The sequence below is a fragment of the Notechis scutatus genome, chromosome 1 (assembly GCF_049901735.1).
Source record: "Notechis scutatus isolate UNSWTSFEM ecotype Mainland chromosome 1, rNotScu1.2, whole genome shotgun sequence".
Classification (NCBI taxonomy): domain Eukaryota; kingdom Metazoa; phylum Chordata; class Lepidosauria; order Squamata; family Elapidae; genus Notechis; species Notechis scutatus.
The window spans coordinates 227,095,243-227,121,788 of record NC_142009.1 but is presented as its reverse complement, the minus strand read 5'-3'; the positions used below and the strand labels follow the sequence as shown (position 1 = coordinate 227,121,788).

The 26,546-nt window shown below is 42.2% G+C and overlaps 1 protein-coding gene across 2 annotated transcripts; it reads left to right on the top strand.

Moving 5' to 3' along the window:
- The first annotated feature begins 256 nt into the window (after positions 1–256).
- Positions 257–25,897, top strand: RAB15 (RAB15, member RAS oncogene family). Of its 2 annotated transcripts, none has more exons than XM_026665630.2 (7): positions 257–463; positions 13,250–13,310; positions 17,669–17,729; positions 18,658–18,735; positions 20,043–20,132; positions 21,142–21,207; positions 22,221–25,897. In XM_026665630.2, exons 2-7 carry the CDS (start codon positions 13,264–13,266, stop codon positions 22,377–22,379), a joined length of 501 nt encoding a protein of 166 aa, XP_026521415.1. In that variant the 5' UTR covers positions 257–463; positions 13,250–13,263; the 3' UTR covers positions 22,380–25,897. The 2 variants fall into 2 exon arrangements, with proteins under 2 accessions (XP_026521415.1, XP_026521414.1); XM_026665629.2 differs by having other exon boundaries at positions 284–897.
- Positions 25,898–26,546: the final 649 nt, after the last annotated feature.

The window sequence follows — 26,546 nt, the reverse complement described above, 5'->3', positions numbered from 1 at the left end:
AAACATAATCCTTCCAAACAAGCACCCCAAGATGCTGCCAGAACTAATCCTTCCATCCCTCCCCACATCCAGAACTGATGAAGCTTCTTGTTTGTAGAAGCGAAACGTCTTCCTCAAGGGGAAAAAACAACAATAACACATCGCCCTGTTGCCTTTGGAAATAATAGCACCTTTAAGATACCCCCCCTCCCCCCGTTCTCCGGCAATTTGAGGCAACCAGCGGCATAAAACTCCGCCCACTTGAAGGTTCTCCCTTCATTCCCCGCCTTTTTCGCTGGTCGTCAGCATGCGGGGCAAATCGCCGGATCTCGAAGCCGGGTGCGCGGGAGAGGACGGGGGTGGGGAAGGTCTCGGTTCCGCGCTCCCGAAGCGCTCCCTGCGTGGGTTCTTGTGTCACCTCCACTCTCCAATAGGAGCAGCAGCTGCCTTCCACCCCTACCCGAGAGCCGCGCTTGGAGGAGAGGTGATTTTTCTGCCGGCGGTGCCATCATCCCCACCACCAACCGCCTCCCAATTTCTCCCGCGTTCTTTGGATTTCCTCCTAGTGGATCCTAAGTGATCGAAGAGGCGCTATTGCTCGTGCTCTGTCGCTTCCTCCCGCCCCCCACTTCCCCGCTTCCTGCAGCGCCTGCTTTCCCGCTCGCCTCTGGGGCTACCTCCGCCCCAGACCAAGAGACGCCAGGAGCGGGAGGCGCTCGGCTGGGATGGCAGCCGGCGCAGCGCGGGGCTAAAGCCCGACCGGGTCCCCCCCGCCTTCCCCCCGCCTCCCCGCCATGGCCAAGCAATACGACGTGCTCTTTCGCCTGCTGCTTATCGGGGACTCCGGCGTGGGCAAGACCTGCTTGTTGTGCCGCTTCACCGACAATGAGTTCCACCCTTCGCACATCTCCACCATCGGTACTGGGCGGCGCGGGAGTGGAGGGGTGGGGGGGAGGAAGAAAGGAGGAGGGATCCCGGCTGGACGGGACTCGGTGGCCTCTCCGCTACCTCCTTCCTGCTGGCAACAGCAGACAAAGGCATCCGGAGGGCTGAGCGGGCGGGTGCCTGGGTCGCTTATTCGCCGTGCAATATGCCTTTTCTAGATGACGGGCGATGGTTGAGGCTGGACCCTATCCCTTCTTCTAGGGATCTCATACGGGGCGGGCGGGCGGGGGTCTCACACGGTAAGCCACTGCGCCTTTGGCGAGGGTTAAGCCGCGGGTGTATCTGCACTGCCGCTTCTCATAATCTGGAACGCGGTGGGGGGGGGGTGACTTCAAACCTGGGAATCCGGCACCCGAGGCAGAGCCGCCCGCCACTTTTAGGAAAGTGGGGGGGGGGGGGAGAAAAAAAACCCGTCCCCCAATCTTTTCCCTGTGCCTGAGGTTCCGATTATACCTGTTCGATGCAGCCTCCGTGCCGGGCCTGCTACGGGTGCCTTCAATTGCAGGGAGTCCGTTTTTAAGTCAATCAGCGTCCCTGGATCTTGAGTTACGGGGCGGCTTCTGGTACTGCTGCTCTTGGATGCAGTAATGCCAGCTCACCTCTAAGGTGAAAATAAACGCGACGTCAGTGTTGTAAAAGCATGGGGAAGGCATATATATCCATGAGTCAGATGTGGAAGGCGGAGGTGGTGGAGGGGGGAGAGAGAAACCAAGCACCAGAAAACAGCTATTTGCTTATTGACTTTCATTGGAATGGTTATGTTGAAAAGGGGGGGGGGCGGAGAAGTCCCCTTTTCAAGAGTTTTGGGGTGTTTTTTCCGAAAAGACTGCTTACTTGAATCTTTGGGGGAGGGAGCCCCTCCTCCGTTGAAGAGTGCATTTCCTCAGGGCTGTTTTACTGGGGGGTGAGGGTGACATACATGAACCAAAGGAAGAACACTGGATCCTGATAGCCTTCTTTTTCTCTCTGAAGCAGAAAAGTTCCAGGAAAGGGACAGATAGCTCCTGTCAAGAGTTCTGAATGCTGCTGGTTGGCCTCTCATGGCCGTTGTTGAAAGTGCTCACAGACATATCAGTAGAAGTCACTGGAAATTGTGTGGAATAATGATTTTGGTTGATTAGCAGTCATTGGAAGTCCATGAGTAGAAGCTGGTTTGGAACATGAGACCCCTGTGCTTCCATCTTTTCTCAACATAGTGACAGAGGTATGAAGTAATGGAAGGGTCTACTGGCAATCACATCTAAAGATTACAGTGATTGTAGTGTTCCAGGTAAAACCTCCAGTCACTAGATTGTTCATCCAGATCAGCATTCCCCATACTTTCCGGCTTGGCAGTCCGGCCGGGGGGAGGGGAGATGGTTCCGTGCGAGCAGCAGGTGCATGCATGCACAGCTACATTTGTGCAAGCGGCGGGCACATGCACCTGCTGCTTGTGCAGATGGAGGTTTTGTGCGCACACACTCACCATTTGCGTAGCCCAGTTCTGAATGGGCCATGTCTTGGGAGTTGGGTGCCCTCCACCTTGTTTGTGAGACTTCTAATGGAGCTTTGGACCAAAGAAAGCCAAGGAGCTTCCTTTGCATAAATCTTTGCTTGTTCATAAGTGCTAGATGTAGGCAACCAATAACCTCAGAAGCTTGGACATGAGTTTCCTGGCTGCATAGTTAGCATGAATTGTGACAGCTTCTGCGATTAAACATTTAGAAGGAACCTGAGTCTTATATCTGGCATGTTCAGGGCATAGCAGAATAGTCAAAAGTTTTTTATTGCCAAGATGCTCAGCATTACAGCCTGTCTTTTTTTTTTTTTAGCTTGGTAAGGGACAGGGAAGTTAGACCATAGTGTGGATGTTGAGAGTCAAGGAGTGATTGTTCTAATCCTTAGTATGTATAAATGTGTGTATGTATTTAGAAATGTATATAGCCATTGAGCTTAAATACACACCTCCAAGCAAAATACAGCAGCATTTTTCATCACTTTTTTTGAATCGAGAAAAGTCAACTTACTACTTTAAAATCCAAACTCTTCTTCGCATTCTGCAACCGGATGCTAAAAGAGATATGATGGAAACTCAATTTTTAAAAGACAGATTCCCTTTTCAGCTCCCTTTTAAACCGCATTATAAGAATCACCTAATGCAGTGGTTCTCAACCTGTGGTCTGTGGATCCCTGGAGAGTCGTAATGTTGTCACAGGAGGTCCGCAAAGGCTTGAAAGCAATGTTATGATTTAAATCTTAAGTCTTGGTAATTCGTGATCATGGTCCATGGCCACAAAAGGTATTTAAAGGGTCTGTGCTGAAAGTTGAGAACTTTCTAATGGATAAGCAAGCCATGTCTCAACATGATATGTGCACTGAATATATCTTTATTACAACCAAAAGACAAAGATTTGTGGAGGTATTAAAGTCACTAAGGAATGTCCTGAAAGTGATGGCATTTTGGTTACTGTTTCTTTGATAATGCCTTAAGCTAAACGGGTGAATACTTCTGTATTTAACTTTCTGGAAAATAAGAATGTATACATTCCAGTTATCAATTATTGTAAGTAATGTAACCATAGGACGAGATGCTCCTGGCTTTCTATTTTTTTATGATACATTTGAAGCATAGAAAATTAAAGTCTGTACTTCCAAGAAACAGAGTGAGAAGGTATAGTATGCACAGAGTAAGATTCTGCACTTAGGTAAGAAAAACAAATGCATGGTATAAGATTAGTAGAACTTGGCTTGGTTGTAGTGCTTTTGAGAAATATCTGGACATCCTGGTAGACCAACAGATGAAGCATCAGCTAGCAATATTCTGCAGCTGTCAAAGAGCCAGTGCTGCATCAAAGAAGTATAATAATTCATGGGAAATGGTAATTCCACTACTATATATTATCCTGATCAGATCTTATCTGAAATACTATGTCCAGTTGGTAGCTTTAATAAAAAATCTATGGAGGAACTAGCAGGAGTGGAAAGAAAAGTGACAAAGATAAGGAAGAGCTTTGATGATACACCCAGTGAAGAATGACGAGGCCTAGACGAATCTAAGGAAAAGAAAGAAAATGTTAGCAGTCTTCCATTGCCTGAAAATCCTGTAGATTTGTTCCTTTTCTTTGAACATAAGACATGGACCGACGAATGAGTTTTCAAAGGAGACCCAAGCTTAAATTAGATATTTCCTGACCATGAGAGTAGTAAACACTGTCTGCTAGGGTTGGGGAGCTCCATTACTAGAGATTTTTCAGGGAAAGATTAGACACCATTTATTAGATATGTTTCCTGCTGGACGTTGGAAGTATTTTTCTACTTCATTCCTACTGTTTTTAAAATTGGGGGCTGTATAAAATAGGTTCCTAAAAACTTCCATCAGTTGGAAGTTTGGATTCTTAGAAAGAGGGCACCAAGGGGACACATTTCTTTGATTTTGAGTGATGCAAAAAGAAAGAAGCATTTTAAATCAATACTGAATGTAATTATATTATTAGTTTATGTTGGTGATAAGAAGGCAAATCTATTATCACATTAGTGACATTATCTGAAAGGTGTAGGGCAGGGGTATCAAACTCGATTTCATTGAGGGCCGCATCAGGGTTGTGTTTGACTTCGGAAGGCCAGAGGGGTGTGTGTGTGTGTGTGGCTGGGTGTGGAGGTAGTCATTGTGGGCGTGGCCAGGGTGGGCATTTGACACAGGTTCAAGATGCATTTTTTCCCTTCTTTCTTTCCAAGTTCTTTATTATAACCATTTTCCTATCTCTTCTACCAGATATTACTGGCAAATATTTATTACTTATTCTTCATACTCCACTAAACTTTTTATTTCTAAATTTATACCCCATTGTTTAATAGTCAATTGCTTTTCCAGGCAGGAAAGCTATTTATACTATTGTATTTTTATTATTCAACTAATAATAAAAAATCTAGCACAGTGGTGGGATTCAAATATTTTTACTACCAATTCTGTGAGCATGGCAGGGGAAGAATACTGTAAAATCTCCATTCCTACCCCACTCTTGAGGGAAGATTATTGAAAAATCCCATTTCCTCCCCACCCAACTAACCTGCTTTCCAGCTCCATTCTCCTGTGCAGGGCAACAAAAGAAGACCCAGCCAATCAGCTGAGACTCGGGAGGCAGAGAATAGATGGGGGCGGGGGCAGGTCAGGGGTGGTATTTGCTGGTTCTTCAAACTACTCAAAATTTCCGCTACCAGTTCTCCAGAACTGGACAGAACCTGCTGAATACCACCTCTGATCTAGCAGCAGAAGTAAATTTCCAGGATAGTAAATAGAAATGGCTGTCAATTATAGATTGTTAATTGTAGATTAAATGGACCTATGGTGTGTAAAATCTGGCATTAAACTGTAGTATTAACATAGGGTGTTGCCTGTTTTCTATCCACATCAGGCACTTACTTGAAGCCACATAATTGTAATCCAGTCAAATCCAGTCCTTCGCAGCACTTTGCTGGCAGAAAACAGGCCATGAGGCCTCCACGCGGCCCATTTTTGGCTGACAGAGGAGGCAGGAGGCCATGGAGGCTGAAAATGGGCTGGTCCTTTGATATTTCCAGGCCGGCCCCGCGGGCCAGATCCATCCCGCAGGCCTTGAGTTTGACAGTCCTGGTGTAGGGGGTTATACCTATTGCCTCTTTAAGCAATATTAATTTATTTTCATTTCAATTTCAGGAGTCATCCTACTGATCTGAAATTAGAGAGGTTTCACCCAAATTTAAACATCTAAGATATAAATTGAAAAACTTGCTGTTTTGGTATTTCTACAGTATATGCTTGGGTTTCTGCTCTGCGGTTTTAACTGCTTATCTTCCATGCATAAACCTACTTGGAATGAATTTGGTTTTAAAAATCTCCTTTCTTGATTTCAGCTGCTTCTTTCACTTTCAGCTATGATGATGGCAGACAGATGTTCTGTCTGAAGCAGATGCACAGATCCTCCAACTGGTAGATCCCTCTTTTTCTTTGTCTCTCCCTCTGAGTTCACATCTTCATGGTTTCACTAGTTAACTTGTAAAAAACAATAGACAGATCAATTATTTCACTATTCCATCAATGAATTTAAAAAAAAAAGTTTTCATTGTTCCTCCAGATAATTTGTTTTTTAAAAAATGGCATGGAGAGCAGTGATTGGAGGGAAGAGATATTCCTGCCAGAGAGTGAACAAGCTAGTCAGAGTAAAGCCATTTGTACAATGAGCAGTAGGTAAACGAGGCAACACTGTTTTGACACAAATTAAAAAATGCTACTTTCAGCCCACTGAAGAAACACATGGGAGAAGGTTGTCCTCCTGGGGGGTCTGGAGGCAGGCAGAGGACATTGTATGGTATTTCTGCTCTCAAGAAATAGTCAATGACTCACATCAGGCAATCTGGTTAGGTGAACCAGTTCTAGAATATAAGGCCAGGAAAAACCCATTCTGCAGATCTGCTCCTTAAGAGAAGTATAACCCTTCCAAAGTGAGATCTAGCACCACCAAAGAACAATTTGAACCATTCAGCTTGAACAAAATGAGCTTGCTTTGACCTATCTGGACCTCTAGGCACCAGGTCAGGATTTCCATAGCAACCTTGGCTGTGATGGAGTATCTGTATCATTCACTATCATCAGGATACTTCATCCCAGAGTTATGAAGCACTGGAATTTTCTCAGAACTTTTTAAAGATGTGGAATAGTATGGATAGGGCAACCATTAGATCACCATTCTTCACTGAAACCACTCACTAAAGAAAGACTGAGGCCACCATGGAACAATTCCTCCAATCCTCAGAAGCACCAGGACGATACCATAATTTATGATAACAGGTATCACAGAGAGGTTGACTCCTTCCATCCCAAGAAAAGACTGTCTTTCAGAATGACCCATGCTGTTTCCATCCTAGACTTGGGCTTAAAATTCATTAGAGAATAATCCAGAAATCCATTTCTTCCAGTACCCTGTAAAACTGAAGTTGTAACAGGTTCTCCAATTCCACCCCCTCTCAAAAAAAAAGAAAAAAGAAAAAAAAAGATAGGTTGGAGATTTGTCTAAGCTGGCTAAATTGAGAAACGGGAGGACCAGCTCTTTGAAGGGTTGATTGATGGCTAATGCTTAGCTATCTCCCAATCCAGGTACATACACTCTCTCAGTTGCACAAATCTGCCAGACAGAACATGAATCTGGCTTGTAGGTGATGGAGCATGGAGGCACATTCTGTTTTCCCAGTTCAGCTAGGACCCCTAGTGTGGGTGGAATCTCTTTCACCCCATTGTATATTGGGGGTAGTGGTGTTTTCCAACTTCCCTGTTGTGTGTTTTTCACCTATGGAATAGCCTTAATCTTTCTCTTGTCTTATGGCACAGAAACAGATCTGCATCACAAGCTTATTGGCAGAGCAGCCAATTAAAGTGGGAGAGAAAGACAACCACCTCAGATATCAGTGGCCTCCTAAGTGTCCCTCTGCTTTTATATGTCTGTAGTTGAGAGCATTATTTATTTCCTTCTTTTGCTGGCCTGCATTTACAGATCCTATTGGTTCTCCTTTCACAGCAGATTGACATAGAAGCCTTCTAGCCTTTCATAGTTCGACTCATCAAGCCCAATCTCTTGCTATTGACTTTCCATGAAACAACTCCATAATGGCATCTACAGTTTCAAGATCTCACACTAAATGAGGTCATGGCAATGCTGGAACTCTTCCTTTCCATTGATCCTCGCTTTTATTTTCAGTTTTCTGACGTCATCACACAGGCCAGTTCTTCCTTCCACTTCCATTTCTCCCTTCCCTTCCCTTCTTCTTTCAAATGCTTTTATCCAGTGCTATCTCATTCTTCTCCAATTATTTACAGGGCCACATTTCTGTGTCCATGATCACCCTTCACCCCTCACTTCATCTACCACTCATCCATTATTTACGTATGTGAAACCCAGCCCTATCAAATGCTAAATCAATCCCTCTTACCCATACATATACTCATCTTAATGATGTATTGCCCCAAGTGCCATCCAAAATCCCCAGTATATACCACTTCCACCATCAGAAGTATCTATTTGTATCCTAACTTATCTCTACTTCCTTTACATATAATCCAGAATTTTAGTTTAGTTTAGTTTACTTTATTGTCATTGCACCTTGTACAACGAAATCAAACACCATCTTCAGTGCACATCATGACCATGAAAATAAACACAAACACACATCCTTCACACTCCACACATTGAATTGAAAACCCTGATATTGCATTGATATTGCACTATACAGTAGAATTCAAAAGAGCTACTTCCCTGGGATAGAAGCTGTTTTTCAGCCTATTTGTCCTTGTTTTTATTATTCTGTACTGTCTGCCAGATGGTAATAGTTCAAAAAAAGGGTTCCCAGGATGAGATGGATCTTTGAGAATGTTTTTGAATTTTCTTAAGGCAGCGAGAGCTATAAAGCTCTTCCAAAGAGGGGAGAGGGCAACCAATGATCTTCTGGGCAATGACATTAACCCTCTGGAGTGCTTTCCTATCTGCCACTGTGCAATTGGCAAACCATACAGAGGTGCAGTATGTTAAAATGCTCTCTATGGTGCAGCGGTAGAAGAATTGCACTGAAAGACATAAGAGTTTAGAGAATAAAGTCACTAAAAGTCTACTAATGAACTACAGAAAGTTTTCATAATCAAAGACCACATTTTGCCTTACATTTGAGATAGGTTACTAAAACTTAGCTGGTAGACTAGAACAAAAACTACATTTGATAGAATTGGATTTGCATTGTAAACATTTTTGGAAATTTCCTCATTCATGAGGGATATGTGACCCTGGTCTAATGACTTCCTTGAGAAAAAGTATGCTAGTCATGAGGGTATATCACAACCTGCATCTGCAGAGAAGAAAATTGATATGAATTAAGTACCAATCTTATATTGAAAAAGGCAGCTTTATTTGGCCAATCATAAATCAGAAAACTTTGCAAATATGACAGAGGCTTAGTTACCTGTTCTTGCCTCTTGCTTAGAAACAATTATGGCTTACCTTGTCTTTCTTTATTTCTTACTTACTTAACCTATAAGATATTTTTCCCCTAGTGTTGCATAGAAATAATCATATTTTGTAGAAACTTCTTTGCCATGGCAGATGTCATTCTAAATTCACCAAGGGTTTTTCTAAGCTGCTGTTGCAAATTTTTATAGCAATAGCAGTAATAAATGTGCCACTTCCTTTCATGATAGACTGTAGTCAATGTTAGGAATTGATAGTCACCTAATAGTTGGGTTGGAAATATATAAACCAGGATAGACATTTAATATTGTCTCTTTAAGGGAATGATGTAATTGCAATTGGGTGTGGTTCCTCAAATGGCCATAAGATGGAGCCAGAAACCCAGTTTCCCTGTTGCTATGATGTTCCCATGATTCCCATGTTGCTAGATGTTCTGATGTTCAAGGATGGTTGGTTTGCATTTTTCCCTATTGACTGTTGCTGATCGTCGTTCTTCTTGGATTGCTGTGAGTCTGTTTACTGAACTGTTTATGATACTGGACTTTGTTATTTGGATTATCCCTGGACTGAAAACTGACTGCTTTAACTGTGTATGACTTGGACTGTTTGTTGGACTTTGATTAACCATTTACTGGAAGTAAAACCTACATTTTACTATTCAGTGTATCTGTATGCTGGTTGTGTGTTATTCAACATCACTCTCACTATGCTTCCCTGAGAGCACTCATTCTCCTAACGGGGAATACCTCAACAGTCTGCAAAAAAAAAGATGATACCATAATAATTGTCTTTAAACTGCCATGAGACATTCTGATATGTGTGGAGTCTTGACTCATTCATTATTCTTTCTTTTTTTTAAAGCTATTTAATCAGGATGGAAAAAATGTACTTTGATACTGCTTTTGTAGGCTTGCAGCAAAATGAACTCTTGCCAGATTGTTCATAATGCTATCCACATTTTTTTCTTACATTGAGATCTCCATGTAGTAGCATCCTAATGCTGATGACCTCTAAGTCAGGCGATAATGTGCTCCATAGCTCCCATAATGCAATGGTCCCCAACCTTTCCGGCTTTGCGGACTGGCCGGGCAGGGGGGCAGGAGAGAGGGATGGTTCCGCACAAGCAGTGGGTGTCCATATGTGCCTGGGCACTGCTCCATTTGCATGACCAGGAGGCAAACATCCCTGTTGCTTGTGCAAATGGAGCTGCATGCATGCATGTGTTCACCTGCCACTTCTGTGGCCCGGCTCCGAACAGGTTGGGGACCCCTACTATAATGGAGCTAGAATAGTCCGATATAATTGGATCGGCATTACAAGAGTTGAAGCTCAGTCCATTTGCAGGGCTCCAGCTTGGGGATGGATATCTCTATTGGGAAAAAATGTATATAGTACTGCATTTTTTTCAATTGAAGAAGCAGAGAAGATTATTGCCTGGCTAGACTTTCAGGCCTGACTTTTCCAATTTCCTGAATTGCTGAGATGGAAGATTAGCAGAATCACAAGGGGTAATATTACAAATGTTGCCTGTCTTGAAAAGCCTGTTCTGTTCCCAAGGACTGGTTAGAATGTAAAACTGATCACAGATAATTTTGGCCAGGTAGCTATAAGTATGGATACTTTTGCAATAAGAACTTGCCATTCTCTCAGATACAATTTTTTCTACAATGAGCCATTTACAAAATGGTCTTGTTCTTCCCACTCAGTGATATAAGATCAGAATCCTCACTTGTGTCCTGATAATGAAAATATCATTTGGGCAACTATGGGAAGTTTGCAAAAAAAAAGAGTTTTGAAGTGCAAAACAGTTTGTTCCTAGTGAATCTAATGCAGTTTGTGAGTCACCATCAAAGACCTGTATGATCTCCTAAGGCAATATATTTAATCTTCAATCAGAAAATTTTTCTGAAGAATATAGCTATTGGGATTTTTGAGCACCACAGCAACTCTTCCAATGTTGCCGTTATTTAGCCTAATCAACCAAACTAGTCATCTTACAGTAAATTGAGTTGTATTGATTCTTTCCAATCAGTGTCTGGTTATCACACGTTAAAATGGTAGGTAGATTCTTTGGATGTTTTTATTGATTTGTTCCTTTTAATTGTTTTAATTCTTTTATAGTTTTAGAATCCGGAGTCACTGGATGAGATAGATGGCTAAATAAATAAACAATAGTTACCAGGAAGGACTGACACCATCAGTCCTTCTAACGTAATGCTATAAAGGCTTCTAGAGATTTTACCATTTTAATTGGACATTTCATGATTAAACCTGGCAAAGCACTCCTTCTCTACTTAGAATGCTAAAGCCTTGCTGAATTATGGCCCTGTTTCTGGACTTTAACTTCTATACAGCTTCTAGCATGAATGCTTAAGGGTTAGAAACAGTTCTTTCTTTCACTACACTTCTACATTTGCTACAAGAAGAAGCTGCAGGCCTCAAGGAGAGTTTGGCAACATACCTGAAATAGCAACCCAGATGTCCTTTCTCAACCTGTAGGGCAGTTTTGAGCAATCCATAAAGGTTTATTGAGAATTTATCTTTTCCTGGGTGACTTTAAAAGCTGTCTGCCAGGTAAAAATTCAATAGGGGAGATTTATATCCTGGTTTATATGCTTAACAATTTAGAGACAGACAGGAAACACCGACTGAATTTCTGCACTATCCATTATTATTTTCTTCATATTACTTGTTTGTATTTGTGAGTAGCCCCTTAGGAGAATGTTAAGTCACTTAACATTTTCATGCCTTTCTGTTGCTTCTTTGAGTTTGATAGGATCAATGCCAAATAAGCCCTTGAAACATAGCATAGGGTTCAATATTTTAACATCAAATATTACTTAAGAGAATTTCATCTTTAATTGACTGAAATGAATTATTGGCTCTGCTGCTGAGGTGTTATGGAATGCTCACAGATATTTCAAGTACTAAGAAGACTAAGAATAGATTGGCCTGCGTATTGTAACTAGGAAGAATTTTAAAAGGAAAAGGCTAGATTGCGTCATCTTAATGTTGACTTAAACTGTATGTCTGAGTGTAAATACAGCATGGAGTTAGTTTTGTATATAAGTAAGTCAATTGCTCAAGCAATGGGGGTTTGTGAAAAGAAAACAAATATAGAGGAAAATAGCAATTGTATTGGAATGCCTTACAGAGCAGGAAATATGGAGGGTTATCCAAGTCACTCTTGATTTGTTATTTGTATATTCCTTTTAATTATTAAGACATCAGTCAGTTTCATGTATAAATGCAGTGTAATAGCTTTTTGTATATCACTCTTGTCATCTGTCATTTTAAAATCCACCCCCCAAAAAAATCTGTTGCCAAGGATTGAAGGAAGCTCATATGATATAGTGAAACTTGCCATTCTGAAGTTAAGAAAAACCCCTAACAAGCAATTTCCAGAAGTGATTTAAAAAGGGAGCTTGTAAATCCAGTATCTGTTTAAAAGTGCCAACTGCAGTTGGAGCAAAGATGGTGATCCCTTAGCTCCCAGAGTCAGTGGGAAGACTGCTATCTTACAGTCTCCTTGTGGGGAATTACTGCATGAGCACTTGTGGATGGTCCCGAAGCCTCTCCTTGTTCCAGAGAGGAATTCTGAAAAGCCAATTCATTTGCTGGCTCTTTGTCCCACCATGGTCACTGGCAGCACCACATTGCTAAACCAGACAGTTGTTAAGTGAGTTTTGCACCACGTTACAACCTTTCTTGCCACGGTTGATAAGTGAAACACTACAGTTGTTAAGTTAGTAACAGTTGTTAAGTGAATATGGCTTCCCCATTGACTTTGCTTGTCAGAAGGTCACAAAAAGTGATCACATGAGCCCAGGACATTGCAACCGTCATAAATACATGCAAGTTAAGTGTCTGATTTCTGATCACATGACCATGGGGATGCTGCAAGTCGTAAATGTGAAAAACGGTCATAACTCACCTTTTTTCAGCGGCATTATAACTTTGAGCAATCACTAAATGAATGGTTGTAAATTGAGGACTATCTGTTTTAGGTGTAAGCAAATAAAGAATCGGACTCCATTGGATTTCACTGTGTTGGCTTTTGGGCTTTGGGCTGACAGAGAATAACTCTGTCTTGATTACACTAAGTAAAAATTGATTTGGGGAATTGCTTCAACAAGCATTCAAGCTTTTGTTATTTTACCCTACCGGCAATGAAGATCTTTTTCGAAATCCAGGTAGTTTTTGATCCTGAGTTTGCCAGACTTGTAGGGCTTGACAAACTCACAGACTTATGTTTCTGCTTTAGCATTCTAAGCATAATTTAATTTCACACAGCAAAATATATTGGATAATTGCTAGGATTACTGTTTGGACTTCATGTGATTTTATTTTATTGTTCATAGGAGTTGATTTTAAAATGAAGACTATAGAAGTAGATGGAATTAAGGTCCGAATCCAGATCTGGTAAGTAATACAGGTATTAAGTTTTTCTTTCTTATGGATTAAATGAGAAATCTTAGACAAGTTACACATTTTAGTATAAATTGACAGGGAATGTGATCTAATTTAAAGGGTAGTTAGAAAGTAAACATATACATACATGTTGTGACTCGGTTTGAACCTGCTCTGTCAGAAGACATAGGCTCGAGTGATGAGGAAGATCTGGCATTAAGGTTTGAGCCTGCTTTGTTGAGTGACACAGATGGGAGTCAGGAAGAAGAGGAGGACTTGGCTCTAAGATTTGAGCCTGCTTTGCTGGAAGTTTCGGAGTCCTCTTCCTCCCCAGAATCTTCCTCCCTGATTGTGCCTCAGGTGTCGGCAGATAATCAGGAGAGCGTGCCGGAGTCATTGGCTGAAGATCAAGCCGAGAAATGCTGGTCTGATGCAAGGCAAAGACGCAGGCAGAAACGTGACATACAACGTAAAAGGAAATGTCAAATCAGGGACTGAGAAAAGAGACTGACACGCCCCTCAGGGAATATAACAGGCATGATATTCTTCCGATTAAAATCGGAATTCTGATTTTTTTGGGAATCGCCCCCTCCTTTCCCCCCACCCCTTCTTCTCCTCCTTCCCCTCCCCTCGGAGGCCCCGAGTCAGGAGTTGCTGGCGCGGCTCCGCTGCGGCTCCAGTCCGCGTTGCCTCAGGAAGGGAAAGGCAAAAGGAAGAGCCGTGGCGGCGCTTTGCAACGGCACAGCAGCTCCTGGTTTTGCCTTTCCCTTCCCGAGGCACGCGGGACTGGAGCTGCGTGGAGCTGCGCCGGCGGTAGCAACTCCTGACAGCCCCAGCCGGATACCTGAGCGGAGCCCAGGCGGTGCGGCGGAGGCCGCTGAGCGGCAGGAAAAGGGAGCTGGGCCAGCCACAGACCAGCCTCCGTGCAACACGCCGCCGCCCGGCCCTGGCGAGGGAAGGCAGCGGGCACTCCCCGGGCGGGGGGTCTCTTTTGGCCGGCCCCGATTTTTTTTTCAGAGCGGAATATCATGCCTGATATAAGGAGGCGTGTTAGCTCTGAATCCCTGTTCGGGTCAACTTGTCTATTTGAGTTACCAGTTCGGATGAATTATTCTGTGTGGCAGTCGCCTCTGATTTATGGTTTTGCTCGTTATCGGACTTGGTAGGCAGCTTCTGGGAAAACTGCCAAAGACTGATTCAGCCAAAGGAAGTTAACTCTGTCGTTCCTGTTTCTGTCTGAGTATTTTCCTTTGGAAATTTGGACTCTCACCTCGTGGCTACAAGTGAGACAGAACACATACATGTATTAAAACACTTTGCAAATCACAAGCTTTTTAAATTATTAGTAGCAGGAATTAATATTCTATGCTGAACATTTTCAAGTAGAGATTCAGTGAAGCTCAGGCGTTGCTTGGAGATAGGCATGGGTATCTGCAGCAGAGCAAGTGATACCACACATGTTGTGACATTGTGCAGCTGATGAGCTGCATGTCATGAGGCAACTAACTTAAAACACATCATTCCCATTGTTTCCATTTTGGCTTCATGATACAGTTGATAATAATGACACAGCTTCACCCATAACAACACAAGAGCAAACAATAGATACAAACTCAAGGTTAATCGCACCAAACTTGATTGCAGGAAATACGACTTCAGCAACAGAGTGGTCAATGTCTGGAACACTCTACCTGACTCTGTGATTTCTTCCCCAACCCCAAAAACTTTAACCTTAGACTGTCTATTATTGACCTCACTCCTTTCCTAAGAGTTCTGTAGGGGGCTTGCATAAGCGCACCAATGTGCCCACCGTCCCTGTCCTACTGGTTTTTTTTCTTATATGTATCCATTTCATGTATTCATAACTATGTACATACTTATACCTGTTATCTTATAATCGCTTGACAAAATAAATAAATGAATAAATAAATAAAATAAATATCATTATGCTTTTACTGTGTGTTTATGGTGTGAGCTCAGCAGTTCACTTGTGTAGGGTTGGGACAATCAATTCTTTGGCAGAGGATAGCACAATACCGGGATTGAAAGCTTGTGCTGGGTTGGGCCAGAGCCAAAGCTGATGAGACAGGCAGATCTTACCCCATTTCTTCCCTGCCCAGTTCTCTCCCTTCATCTGGAATGAGGGCTTTCCTCAGCTTCCCTTCTATCTTCCATTCTCCTGACCATGGGATTGAGGAATTTTAATCCTTTGATCACACAGCAGCACATTGGGACTTGGCTGTGCCTTTTTCCTAGTGCAAATTGCAGATGTTGACAGCTTAAAGAGAAGATGCAATGAGTAATGCCCTGTTAAAAACGGATGCCTCATTGTTCATTTATGGCATGAAAGGGGGTATTTATTTTCAGATTGTTTTTAAGAGGAATACACTTAAACCTATCCAGCAGGGGGCAGCCAAGTTACACATGCTTCCCAAACTGAAATTTGAAACCTACCCTGTGTACAGTATGTTCTTAGATGGATTGACTGGGAAGTCACACCTTGTAAAAATATTAGTTGTGGCCAATTTTGGGCTGGAATCCAGATCAGATATAAGAAAGGCTATAAAAGCAGAAAGATAATCAGTACACAGCAGCTGCTTGGACTCTTCCACTGCCCTTTACTGTCTTCATTCTGCAGTGCAATTAAAGGAGCTTGGCCTTGGATGAAGAACAAAGCCAGTTGGAAATCGAGCTTGATTTCCAACTTCACACAATTCAGAGAAACAGGTGGGAAAACAAGCAGTCTAATGGTTCACATTGGTCATCTGTTTAACCAATGTCACTTAAGGCTCACTAGTCTACTAGTTTATTTTCCTCCCCTGTCCCCATCTCTTTTCCTTTTTGTGTACAATACTGTATGTGTAATGTAAGCAAGGACCTCCATAGTTTACCTTACCATAGATATGTTAAACATTTTAATGATATGATGTCGATAAGTATACATTTATCCATGAGATCCTGTTGGCAAAATTAGAATGGCTAATGAATGTCATTTTCATCATGTGAGCCTCAGTCCTTTGTGCTGCACCTATCCATTAGCCTTTTTCCCCCATGGATGGACAATACATGTTAAATAGGAGGGGTATTTAAAAGAGCCTATTCTTACAGTGCAATTATTTTCGCATGTTTATCCAGAAAATTAAACCCCTTATTCCCTAAAAAGCATGCATAGAAGTGTCATCCTATTCTGAAATAAGCACCAAATGTATTTGACACGTATGCCGAAGTTTGGCATTGGCTGGTTTTGTTTTTTATTTGCTTATTTATGCTTTCATTTCAGTTCCTCTCCATTGTCCTTGTGCCACCATTAAATCATCATATGGTTTTACACCTTTTTGTATTGGTTTTGTTTTTTATATTCTTTATAAATTGCTGTCGTATATTTGAGATGAGTGGCTATATAAATTTAAATAAATGAATAAAATTCTGGCAATTAATATTTTAACATTAAAACTTAGAAATAGATCACCAGCGTTTCAAGCAGACTTAAAGAAGAATGGTCAAACTAACTCCTCTTTGTCTGCCTTTTTTCTTCAAGCCACTCTGGCAATCTGCATATTCCTCCCCCTCCCTCTGTTTGGTGGCTCCAAGTGTACACCAATCTTGTCTAACATTGACATCCAGGATGCTCCAGTCTTTGGGCCAACCCCGTTGCCTATCCGTATACTTATGAATAACTTTCACTCTGCTTTCCAAGCCAGTTGGTTTCTCAGGAACATTTGTCTTTTAGAATCTGAAAACAAAAAAGTTCTACAAAGCTGCACACAAACAGATGTGCTACTTTTGAGAACAGTTTGAAGTAGATAAACAGGATGCATTCATAAAGCTTTGTCAAGATAACATGCTTTCTATCTGTTGCTTCCTTTCAGTTTTCTCCCCTTTGTTCCCTGCTGTTTTAAAACATGCCATACAATGACATATCTGAAATCAACCTTCCTCCACAACATTGATAGATATGATAGGGAACCGATCCCCATTATCTCAGAGTTTCAGAAATTTCAACATCTTTATAATTTGGTCCCTACTAGGTATTTATATGCTTAAATATTTGAATGCTTAAAATATTTTAATATTTAAGCTTAAATGCTTAAATATTTCAATGCTTTTATTGCTGTTATAAATCTTCTCCTTTTTAATTCTTCTTGCACAGTGGCTTGGGACAGCATATAAATGCCATCAATAAAACAACAGAATAAATTATTCCTAACTTTGTTGAGCTGCTCTGCTTTTTTTTCCCCTGAAATCTGTGGGAAGTTTTGAGGTTGAGCTTTCTATCAATAGGATGCTGGTTTTGACTTCATGCCATAAATTGTGTTACCCATGAAAAGTGAGGTTTCCAGTCACCGTAATAACATCTGCTTCTGTTCCAGGGACACTGCAGGCCAGGAACGGTATCAAACTATCACTAAACAATACTACAGACGTGCCCAGGTATGATATTTTTGGCTAAAAGTAGAGATGAAATATGGTAGTCTGTGGAAAAAACTACAGTATCACATTGTAATCTGTACACTGTAAATTGCTGTATGTTTATTATATTTCCTAACACAAATGTATTTATTTTAATTTTCTTAAATTGCATTGAGGATGACCTGATTGGATGGACTGGGGATTACTGCATTTCCTTATGGCAATAATCATATTTGCTGGAAACTCCCCTTTGCCTGCCTTACAATTTTCCGGGGCTTTTTACCTGCCCTTCCAGAGTGATGTCGCTGGAGCGTCAGACTAGTCTCACAACAGGCTCTGGGGATTTCTGTAGCGACCCTGACTAGTTTGTATTTTTCCTCACAGCAAGCTAATAACATGTATACTTTTAGAATGTTAGGAGAAAGGCTGAGAGACCCTGGGGAGATGGGCTTGCAAAATTCATTATGTATCCTGTCCAGTCCCTAGTTAAGTATTTTCCTGCAATTCCATTTTAATCTTTTGAAAGGACAGCAGGCAATATTAAGTGCACGTGTTTCTGTGTATATGTATGCACACACATCTCTGAGTCGTTGTTAACTACCTGGGCTAGTCGAGACAGGTTTCTTGGCAAGATTTTCAGAAATGGTTTGTTCTTGCTTTGTTCCTAGGATTGACAGTGATTGCTCTAAGTCACCCAGCTGATTTCATGCCTAAAACGGGACTAGAACTCACAGTCTCCTGGTTCCTAATCCGCTGCCTCAAACCGGCTCAATTACCATCTATATTAATGTATCATTCCCCAAATGCTTTCCTGCGCTCCTTTTCTGAGATAAATATTAGGGTGTGGCTTAATAGTACATTTATTTTCCTCTGAGTAAAGGCCCCTTTTCCTTTTCACTTTGTGTGATGCTCACATTTCTTTTGCTCCCTTACCTGGTTCTCTTTGTAGGGGATATTTTTGGTTTACGACATTAGCAGTGAGCGCTCATATCAGCACATAATGAAGTGGGCCAGCGATGTGGACGAAGTAAGCATAAAAATTTCTTTGCTGTTTACCGGGGGAGGTTTGCTGGGGGAAGTTGTGGCCAAATGGCTATGCGGGTAATCCTCAAGTTACAACTGCAAGGAATCCTTGCCACCATGGTCCTAACTCACGATGATCATTAATCGGATCACCCAAGTGACTGATCCGATTTTATGAATTTTTCTGCAGCTGTCACTAAGCAAACATTGCAGTTGTAAAACAGATGCCACAGTCATAAAGTAAAAAGTGCAAACCAGTGGCTTACTGTGGAGCCGCTTTACCAAAAACTATAAGTAAATGCTGTGTTTTGGCAAAGCCATCGTAAAACATGATCACATGACTGTGAGACACTGCAAATAACTGTAAATGCAGCCTGGGTGTTGAGCAACTGAAGAGCGGTCACATGACCTTTGAAGGGGTCATCAGAACTTTGAATTCAGGTCATAAGTACTCCTAGAGAGATCCGTTGTAACCTCAAGTGGTTGCTAAGTGACCAGTTGTAAATCGAGGAATATATGACTGTTTCTGCACAGAAGGATGTTCTTTGACTTTTCCTTGAAGAAATCTTTCTCAGAGGTGTTCAAGCATAGTTGGTAATAAATTTTCCATTTTGCCTCAGGATTGGCCACATAATTCTCACCCTGTGTACCAAATCAGTGTAGTATAGATGACAACGTGGGAGACCTTTTATGTTCTGCTTCCCCTTCTCTGAAATAATTTGCCGCCTTCTGAGTAAACTTAAAGGAAAATGTAATCAGTTTGGGATGAAGGAAACGCTTTGTCACACGATGCAGGGAATTAAATGTGGGAACTCATCAAGCCTTGGTGGCACAGTGGCTAGAGTGCAGTAGTGCAGGCTACTTCTGCTGCAGCCAGCTGCCTGCAATTTGGCAGTTCGAATCCCACCAGGTTCCAGGTTGACTCAGCCTTTTATCCTTTCGAGGTGGGTAAAATGAGGACCCAGCTTGTTGGGGGAACAGGCTGATTCTGTAAACCACTCAGAGAGGGCTATAAAGCACTATAAAGCAGTATATAAGTCTAAGAGCTTTTGCTATTGCTATTTGGTTAACTTTCTGGAGTCTGTTATACTCTGGGTCATTGACGCCCATTGCTTCCAAGACAAGTTGAGGTGCTTTATGAGATGAAGAATAAATACCAGATGGTGCTCTTTTAATCCCAAGAAATAAAAGTGATTTTTCTCCTCGATATGCAAAGTACAAGAATGGATAAAAATGAGCAATACTTTTCAGCTCAGTTCTTACTTAGCTATGCAGATAGGGAAGAAGTAAAGACTCTCATATCCTTTGCAGTATGCTCCAGATGGTGTCCAGAAGATCCTCATTGGGAATAAAGCAGATGAGGAGCAGAAGAGGCAAGTGGGCCGAGAGCAAGGCCTCCAGGTAAAAATCATAGGCGGGTCCAGTTATAGAAACCAGGTATTTATTGGGGTGATGGACTAGCCTCTCAGCTGAACTGCATCAGTCCAAGCAGCTCATAGCACTAAACGACATTCTATACCAGTGGCCCCCAACCTTTTTTGTGCCACGGCCCGGTACCGGCATCACAAAATGATCCATGGCCCGGTACCTGCATCAGCACGCATGACAAGGCAAGGCGAGCCGAGCGACCCGCCAGCCAGCCGTCCCCCGCTTCTCCCCGCCACCTTCAACTCCTCCTTTGTACCTTTTTTGTGCTTTCTTAATCTCCTCCGCCATCGGGACGGCTCTTCGTTCGAAGCCGCCCCCCCTCCTTCGATGAAACTAAGGCGCGAGGATTCCTTCCGGACCCAAACGCCGCTTTCCAATCGGAAAAGCTCACCCGGAAGCACTTTCTCGTCGAAACAAGATGGCGGTGCCCAGCAAACCAGTGGCCCGGTAGAAAATGATCCACGGACCGGTACCGGTCCGGGGCCCGGTGGTTGGGGACCCCTGTTCTATACAAAAGAACTTCCCTCCTCATGGAAAATTAGCATGTAAGGAATATGTTTCTCACAGCTTCTAGGTGAAGCTGTTATCATACATACATGGGTGTGTATATTTTGTGTGGGTGAGAACTATTGAATAAAAGCAATGAAAATCAATTTAACAGCATGATACACAAGTCTGTAGAAATGAAATAGGGAACCTGCTATCTTTTCTATATAGATCTCCTATATATTTTGTTCTAAATTGGGTGGATCATTGTTTTATTAAAAATGAATTGAGGTCAGTATCTGAGATCTTGGTCAACCAGTGTCCTAACCATACATAAATAACATACAGTACAAGCTGTTGGACAATATTGCTCTTGCCTTCTATAAGTAGCTTTTTTAGATTTGGAGGTGAAATAGAGGTGGAAAGGTGGATTTGAAGATAGTAGTAGAAAAAATATACTAGCCCTCATTTGGTTTATATGTCAATTGTCTTTCAGCTAGCTAAGGAATACGGCATGGATTTCTATGAAACAAGTGCCTGTACCAACTTGAACATCAAAGAGGTAAGAATTTTGAGGATGGAATAACTCAGGTGAGAGGCTTCCAGGTCAGTTGACATCTTTACCCTTCAATCTAAGATAAGGGTTTCCAGGTCACTAAAATTTAATGGAAACCAAGAGAACTTTGTCTTCCATTTATAACTCACTCTTTCTGTCTGTCTCTGTCTTTCTTTCTTTCCTTCCTTGCTTTCCTATTGAAAAAGAAAATACAAAATACATATATAATGTATTACAGTATATTAACATATACAGTATGAAAAACATACTCTTAAGTATGTGTGAATTGTGTAAAGTGGGTGCTCAAATAGGTGACTTAGTGTTACTTAGCTTAAGTAGCACATTCATTTATTTCTAAACATCCACAGTCACTCATATTGCAAGGATCATAATTAAAACCATGATTGGGAGTGATGATGACTCAATGATTAAAGATGCTGAACTTATCAGCTGGAAAGCTGACAGCCCACGTTTGAGATCTGTGCGCCGCGTGACAGGGTGAGCCCCTGTTACCTGCCCCAGCTCCTGCCCCCCAGTAGTTTGAAAGCATGCAGATACAAATTAATTAATACCGGTAGGTACCACTTTGATGGGAAGGTAACAATTTTCCGTGCACCTTGGCATATAGTCATGCTTGATACATGACCACGGAAATGTCTGTGGACAACGCTGGCTCCCTCGGCCAAGAAACAGATGAGCATTGCCCCCTAGAGTTGGACATGACTGGACAGGGGAAACTTTTACCATTATAACCAAAATTATGTGAGCCAGTTTGGTCTAGAAACCAGGAGACCGTGAATTCCAGTTCTACCATAGGTCAGCTGGGTGACTTCGGGCCAGTCACTCTCTCAACCCAACCCAATTCACAGGATTAATGTGAAAAAAAACAGGAGGAGAAAGGAATATTAGGTATGTTCACTGTATTGAGTTACCTATAAAGTAATAAAGGCAGGATAAAAATCAAACAATAAATAAACATTTAAAACAAAAAACAAGTCTTGGTTGTTCTTCTTTTTCAGTCTTTCACCCGTCTGACAGAGCTGGTCCTGCAGGCTCACAAGAAGGATCTGGAAGGACTCCGCACTTGCGCAGCTGATGAACTGAATGTGGTTGAACTGGAAGAAGAAGCAAGCAAGCCGCAGGGCTCAGACCATTCTCCCAAAACCTGCTGGTGTTGAAAGCCTCCCAGCGTCCTTTTCCCTCACGTCCTCAGTGCAGGTAGAAAAGTTGCTGCTTAGAGAGGGCTGACTCGCTGTACTCCGTCCCTCTTGTCTTTGGTTGCCAGTTTGCCCGCCATCTGCCCTGTGGGATCCTCTTTGCATTTCCTGGTGTTTCTCCTTGATTGGTGGTTTCCGTTGCCCCCAAACTCCCTGGATCCAAATACCTTCAGATGGCTCACACTATGCAGAACATGATCCTGCTGTCTTCACGGGGGAGCTGTGGTTAGCAGTCATGGCTGAGGCTTGTTCAATAATTCATCAGACTCCAGATTCTCTGAAGTCTTGCCTATATCGGTGGGTAACCGGCTTGGGGCTAAGCCTGCTCCCTAAGAATGGGAGAAGGGGTCCCCCTGTCCCATTCACTGTCCTCCAGCCAGATCCTCTATAGCAGGCCTGTAGGTGGCTTTCCCCCCCCATGTGCTTTGCCACCTCATTACTGGGTTTGTCCAAATGCTTATGTAGCATTGCACTCGGGCTCGGGGCTTTCCAGCTGCTTTGGGTGTATCTTTCTTATTTCTCATAACTGGGTTCCCTGAAATTCATCTCAGCACAAAACAAACAAAAGACCTCTTGTGCTGCTAAGCGGCAGCTCTGGGAATAAGAAGAATCTGTCCCTAAAGAAAAGGGGCCACATGGGTAAATTTGCACCTCGAGCTGTTAATAAGGTTTGCCTCTTCCCAGGCTAGATTTCCATTCTAGACTACATTAGAGCCCGCTGTCAAAGGGCAATCAGGAAGACCCTTTCCTGTGATTAACTCCAAAAGTCACAGGAAGCTTCCCGTTCTGTGTATTTTTGGAGGACCTCAGCCAATCAGGTATCTACTTATATTAATCTCTCTGGACCAGAGGAAGCAGAAATTCTGCTCTCTGTGGCATGTGTCCAGACCTGCCTTTGATTGCCTCCTTTGAATGATTCCCCCAACGATCGGCCGGAGCTCTGATCAAGGAACAGATTCTGTCATCTGTGCATCAGACCTTTTTTATCATTTCTTGCTTTCAAGGTCTAACTTGTAAGAAGCTTGCTCTAAATCCATCTGTATCCTCTCTTTAGAATTTTCTCTGCAAGCTTCTGAAATTTAGTCCAGGACACTCGGAGGACAGGGAGATTTTTGCCATGTGCCACTAACATGCTAAGTTACAACAGACTAAAACCAGCCTCTCTGCATGTTGCACCAGCATTGCCCTCTTGTCTTGGCATTTACTTGCTTGGTGGGGGGGGAAGCCTGACACATTCAGTGGCATGCCTGGTACTCTTATATGCCGCCTGTTCCAGGGTAGCGGTTCCTTGTGTGCCAAAACCATGGAGCTGCTAAGATAACTCTCTTATATATGTAGTAGAAATGGACCATAGCTGATATTCCACAAAGAGCAGATGTTTACTGGAGGCTTTGGGTGATGTGGAATTACAGTTTGGGGGTCCTTCTTTATTTGGCCTTTAGCATATGACTTTAGCCAAAGCCAGTCAGTCCATTCCAAATGGTTTGTGTGGCTTTTGCTGCTAGATAAACTGTCTCTTTCTAACAAAATCTGGATGACAAATGGATCTATATTCCTTCGCTCTTTTCCTTCTTCTCTATATTGGAATTGACTGTTTTGCTTAAGCAAGGAAAGGGGGAAGCAGTATCAATAAGACAGGACTGGGGAAAATGCCATAGAGTGGAAATAAGTGCTGGCTGACATGACATAAGTCAAGAACAAGGAACCCACATTCTTCTAGAATCTAGAGGTTATTGAGTTTTAAGCATCCCTGTTTATGCCACCTGGGACAGTTTGGTTCCTGGAAGGTCATAAATTCCCCTCTTCAATGTCCTCTGAAAGGTAGAAGGTTTTGAAGCTCTGAAAAGCTCTTATTTTGAAATAGCTCGCTTGACCTCTTTCCTTGGGTTGGATGGATTTGAACTGGTGTCAAGACATTACAATAAGTGGAAACACTGATATTCTACCCAACTGTGCCTGTTACTGGCAGAAGGATTCTTGTGCTACAGATTGCGGAGGGGGACTACAAATTTTATAGTTGCTGGTTTCACAGGGGAACTACTCCTTGCCAGAACTAGTTTGATACTTGAGAAATTATAGACACAGACATACACATAGCTATTAATTTATTGTAGCTTTACTAGGACCCAGAGTATGTTGTAAAGGCTGAGTTATAGTGAATAAGGTCTGAGAACCTAGAAGTCTGTCATGGGAGAGGAAAGAGGAAAAGACCGAAGAAAATGGGACAGACTGAAGAAAAAGCATTGGGTTTTTTTTTTAAATTTTATTTTAATGTATCTTTTTCAAAGCCTTCTTTGGAGCATTATTTGCTCTTAGTTGCTTTTGTCTGTATAATGAGTTTGAAAAGTTAAATGAAGGCTGGAGGCCAGTTCGTATGTGCTCACTGCCCAATGCCTGATAACTATCTTTCCCCTGCCCAGTTCTTTCCTGCCTTGATGGCGAACAGGTTTATCATCCTTGGGGATAAACAATTGGTACAATTGGCAGCTTTTAAAGGCTGCTTCTAAACCTCTGCCATGGAAAGGTTATGTGGGATGACATGCCCAGTACAGTTTGAGATAGGAATAAAGCAAAGCAAAAACCAGATAGCGTCTACCTAGCTGGTTACTAAAATATGTGAAGCAGTTCCTGATTCTTTAAAACTTGCAATGCATTACTTTCAAGAAGGCCTGCCTAAAATTATGAAGGAGAGGTATGTTGCTGAAGGGATCAGGCAGCACTTCAAATTGCCAAAGCTTTGAAGAAGACCCAAGTTCTTCAAGCCCACATGGAAGTAAAAGCATTGGTCCTTGGGGAGATCCATGGAATGGCCCCACTAGCCTCTTCTGCCTGTTGCAATTTAGCATCATGTTGATGTGCTTGCTCTATTTAGGAACTGAGAGCATAGCTGCCGGTGCTGCTACTGATGCACAATATTGACCCCACATTAAATTCCATATGTTCAGAAAATGAGACAAGAGAAGGAGCACATGAAACTTTTTGCCCATTGATGGAAGTACGTGAGTTCTCATGATCTAAATCTACAAGAGCCAGCCTGGTTGCCAATCCTTGGTTTGGAAAACTGCAATCTGAATGGCTGACAACTTATTGAAAGCAAACATCTCCCACTTGATATGAATTTTGGAGTGGGGTGGAGGCTAATTAGAATGATGCTCTCTTGTGGTCATAAAAGTGGATTTCAGCCAGTACCCGGGAGTGGAAATGGGCTGGCTTCTGAAAAAGGTAATGCTATCCAATATTTGAGGCTCCTTCTGTCCTGCAAGTCATGGGCCATAGCAACTTCTCTCTCTGTAGCAGAAAGAGTTGCACATAATTTGTTGTGGGATCCAATCAAATGTACAACTTTCTGAATCCTCTGCTGTGTCTGTACTTTGTGAACTTGGCACTCTGACTGGGTTTCCTTGTATAACCTGTCATTGTAATTCATTACTTTAAACAACAAATTAACAAAACATTTACAAATAAAGATCCTTAAAGTGGTTGGTGGCTCTCGTATTTCCTTACCAGCAAATTAATCCAGTACATGCTTATGAGAACTTCATTTGGAGCAGGGTTCTGTAATACTTTCTGGTTCATCTTTCAGTTCCCATGTAATGGGGAGAGCTGAACAAAGCCTACTTCACTTACAAATATATTTAACTAAAAGTATCATTACTCTTGTCGTCTAGTAATTTCCCATTTTTGTTGCCTGAAAATAAAACCATCTTCTGGAGGCCACCAGGAGTGGAATTCAGCTCAGGGAGTTCTGACTTGGAGTACAGGGAGATCAAACTGCAAACCTTCCTCAGTATTTAGAATAATGATGCATAGTATCTTTTTTTTTAATTCATACCACAATTAGGTTCTTTGACATACAAAACTCCACATGAAGTGAGGAAGCCAGGTTTAAGCATCAGTGCAACCAAACAATACAATGATCCTTGTTTAGAAGGGATTAGGCTAATGCTAATGTGTGAGCATGAATGATTGAAAGTGTTTTTTGATTAAAACAGCTGTTTTCAACACAGTTGTTTAAAAATACCCTGTTTCTCCCCCAATAGGAAGCCCCAGCATGTTTTATAGGCATGAAATGAAATTAAGCCCCTCCCCCCAAATTAAGGCCTATATTAAAACATGCGAAATGGGGGG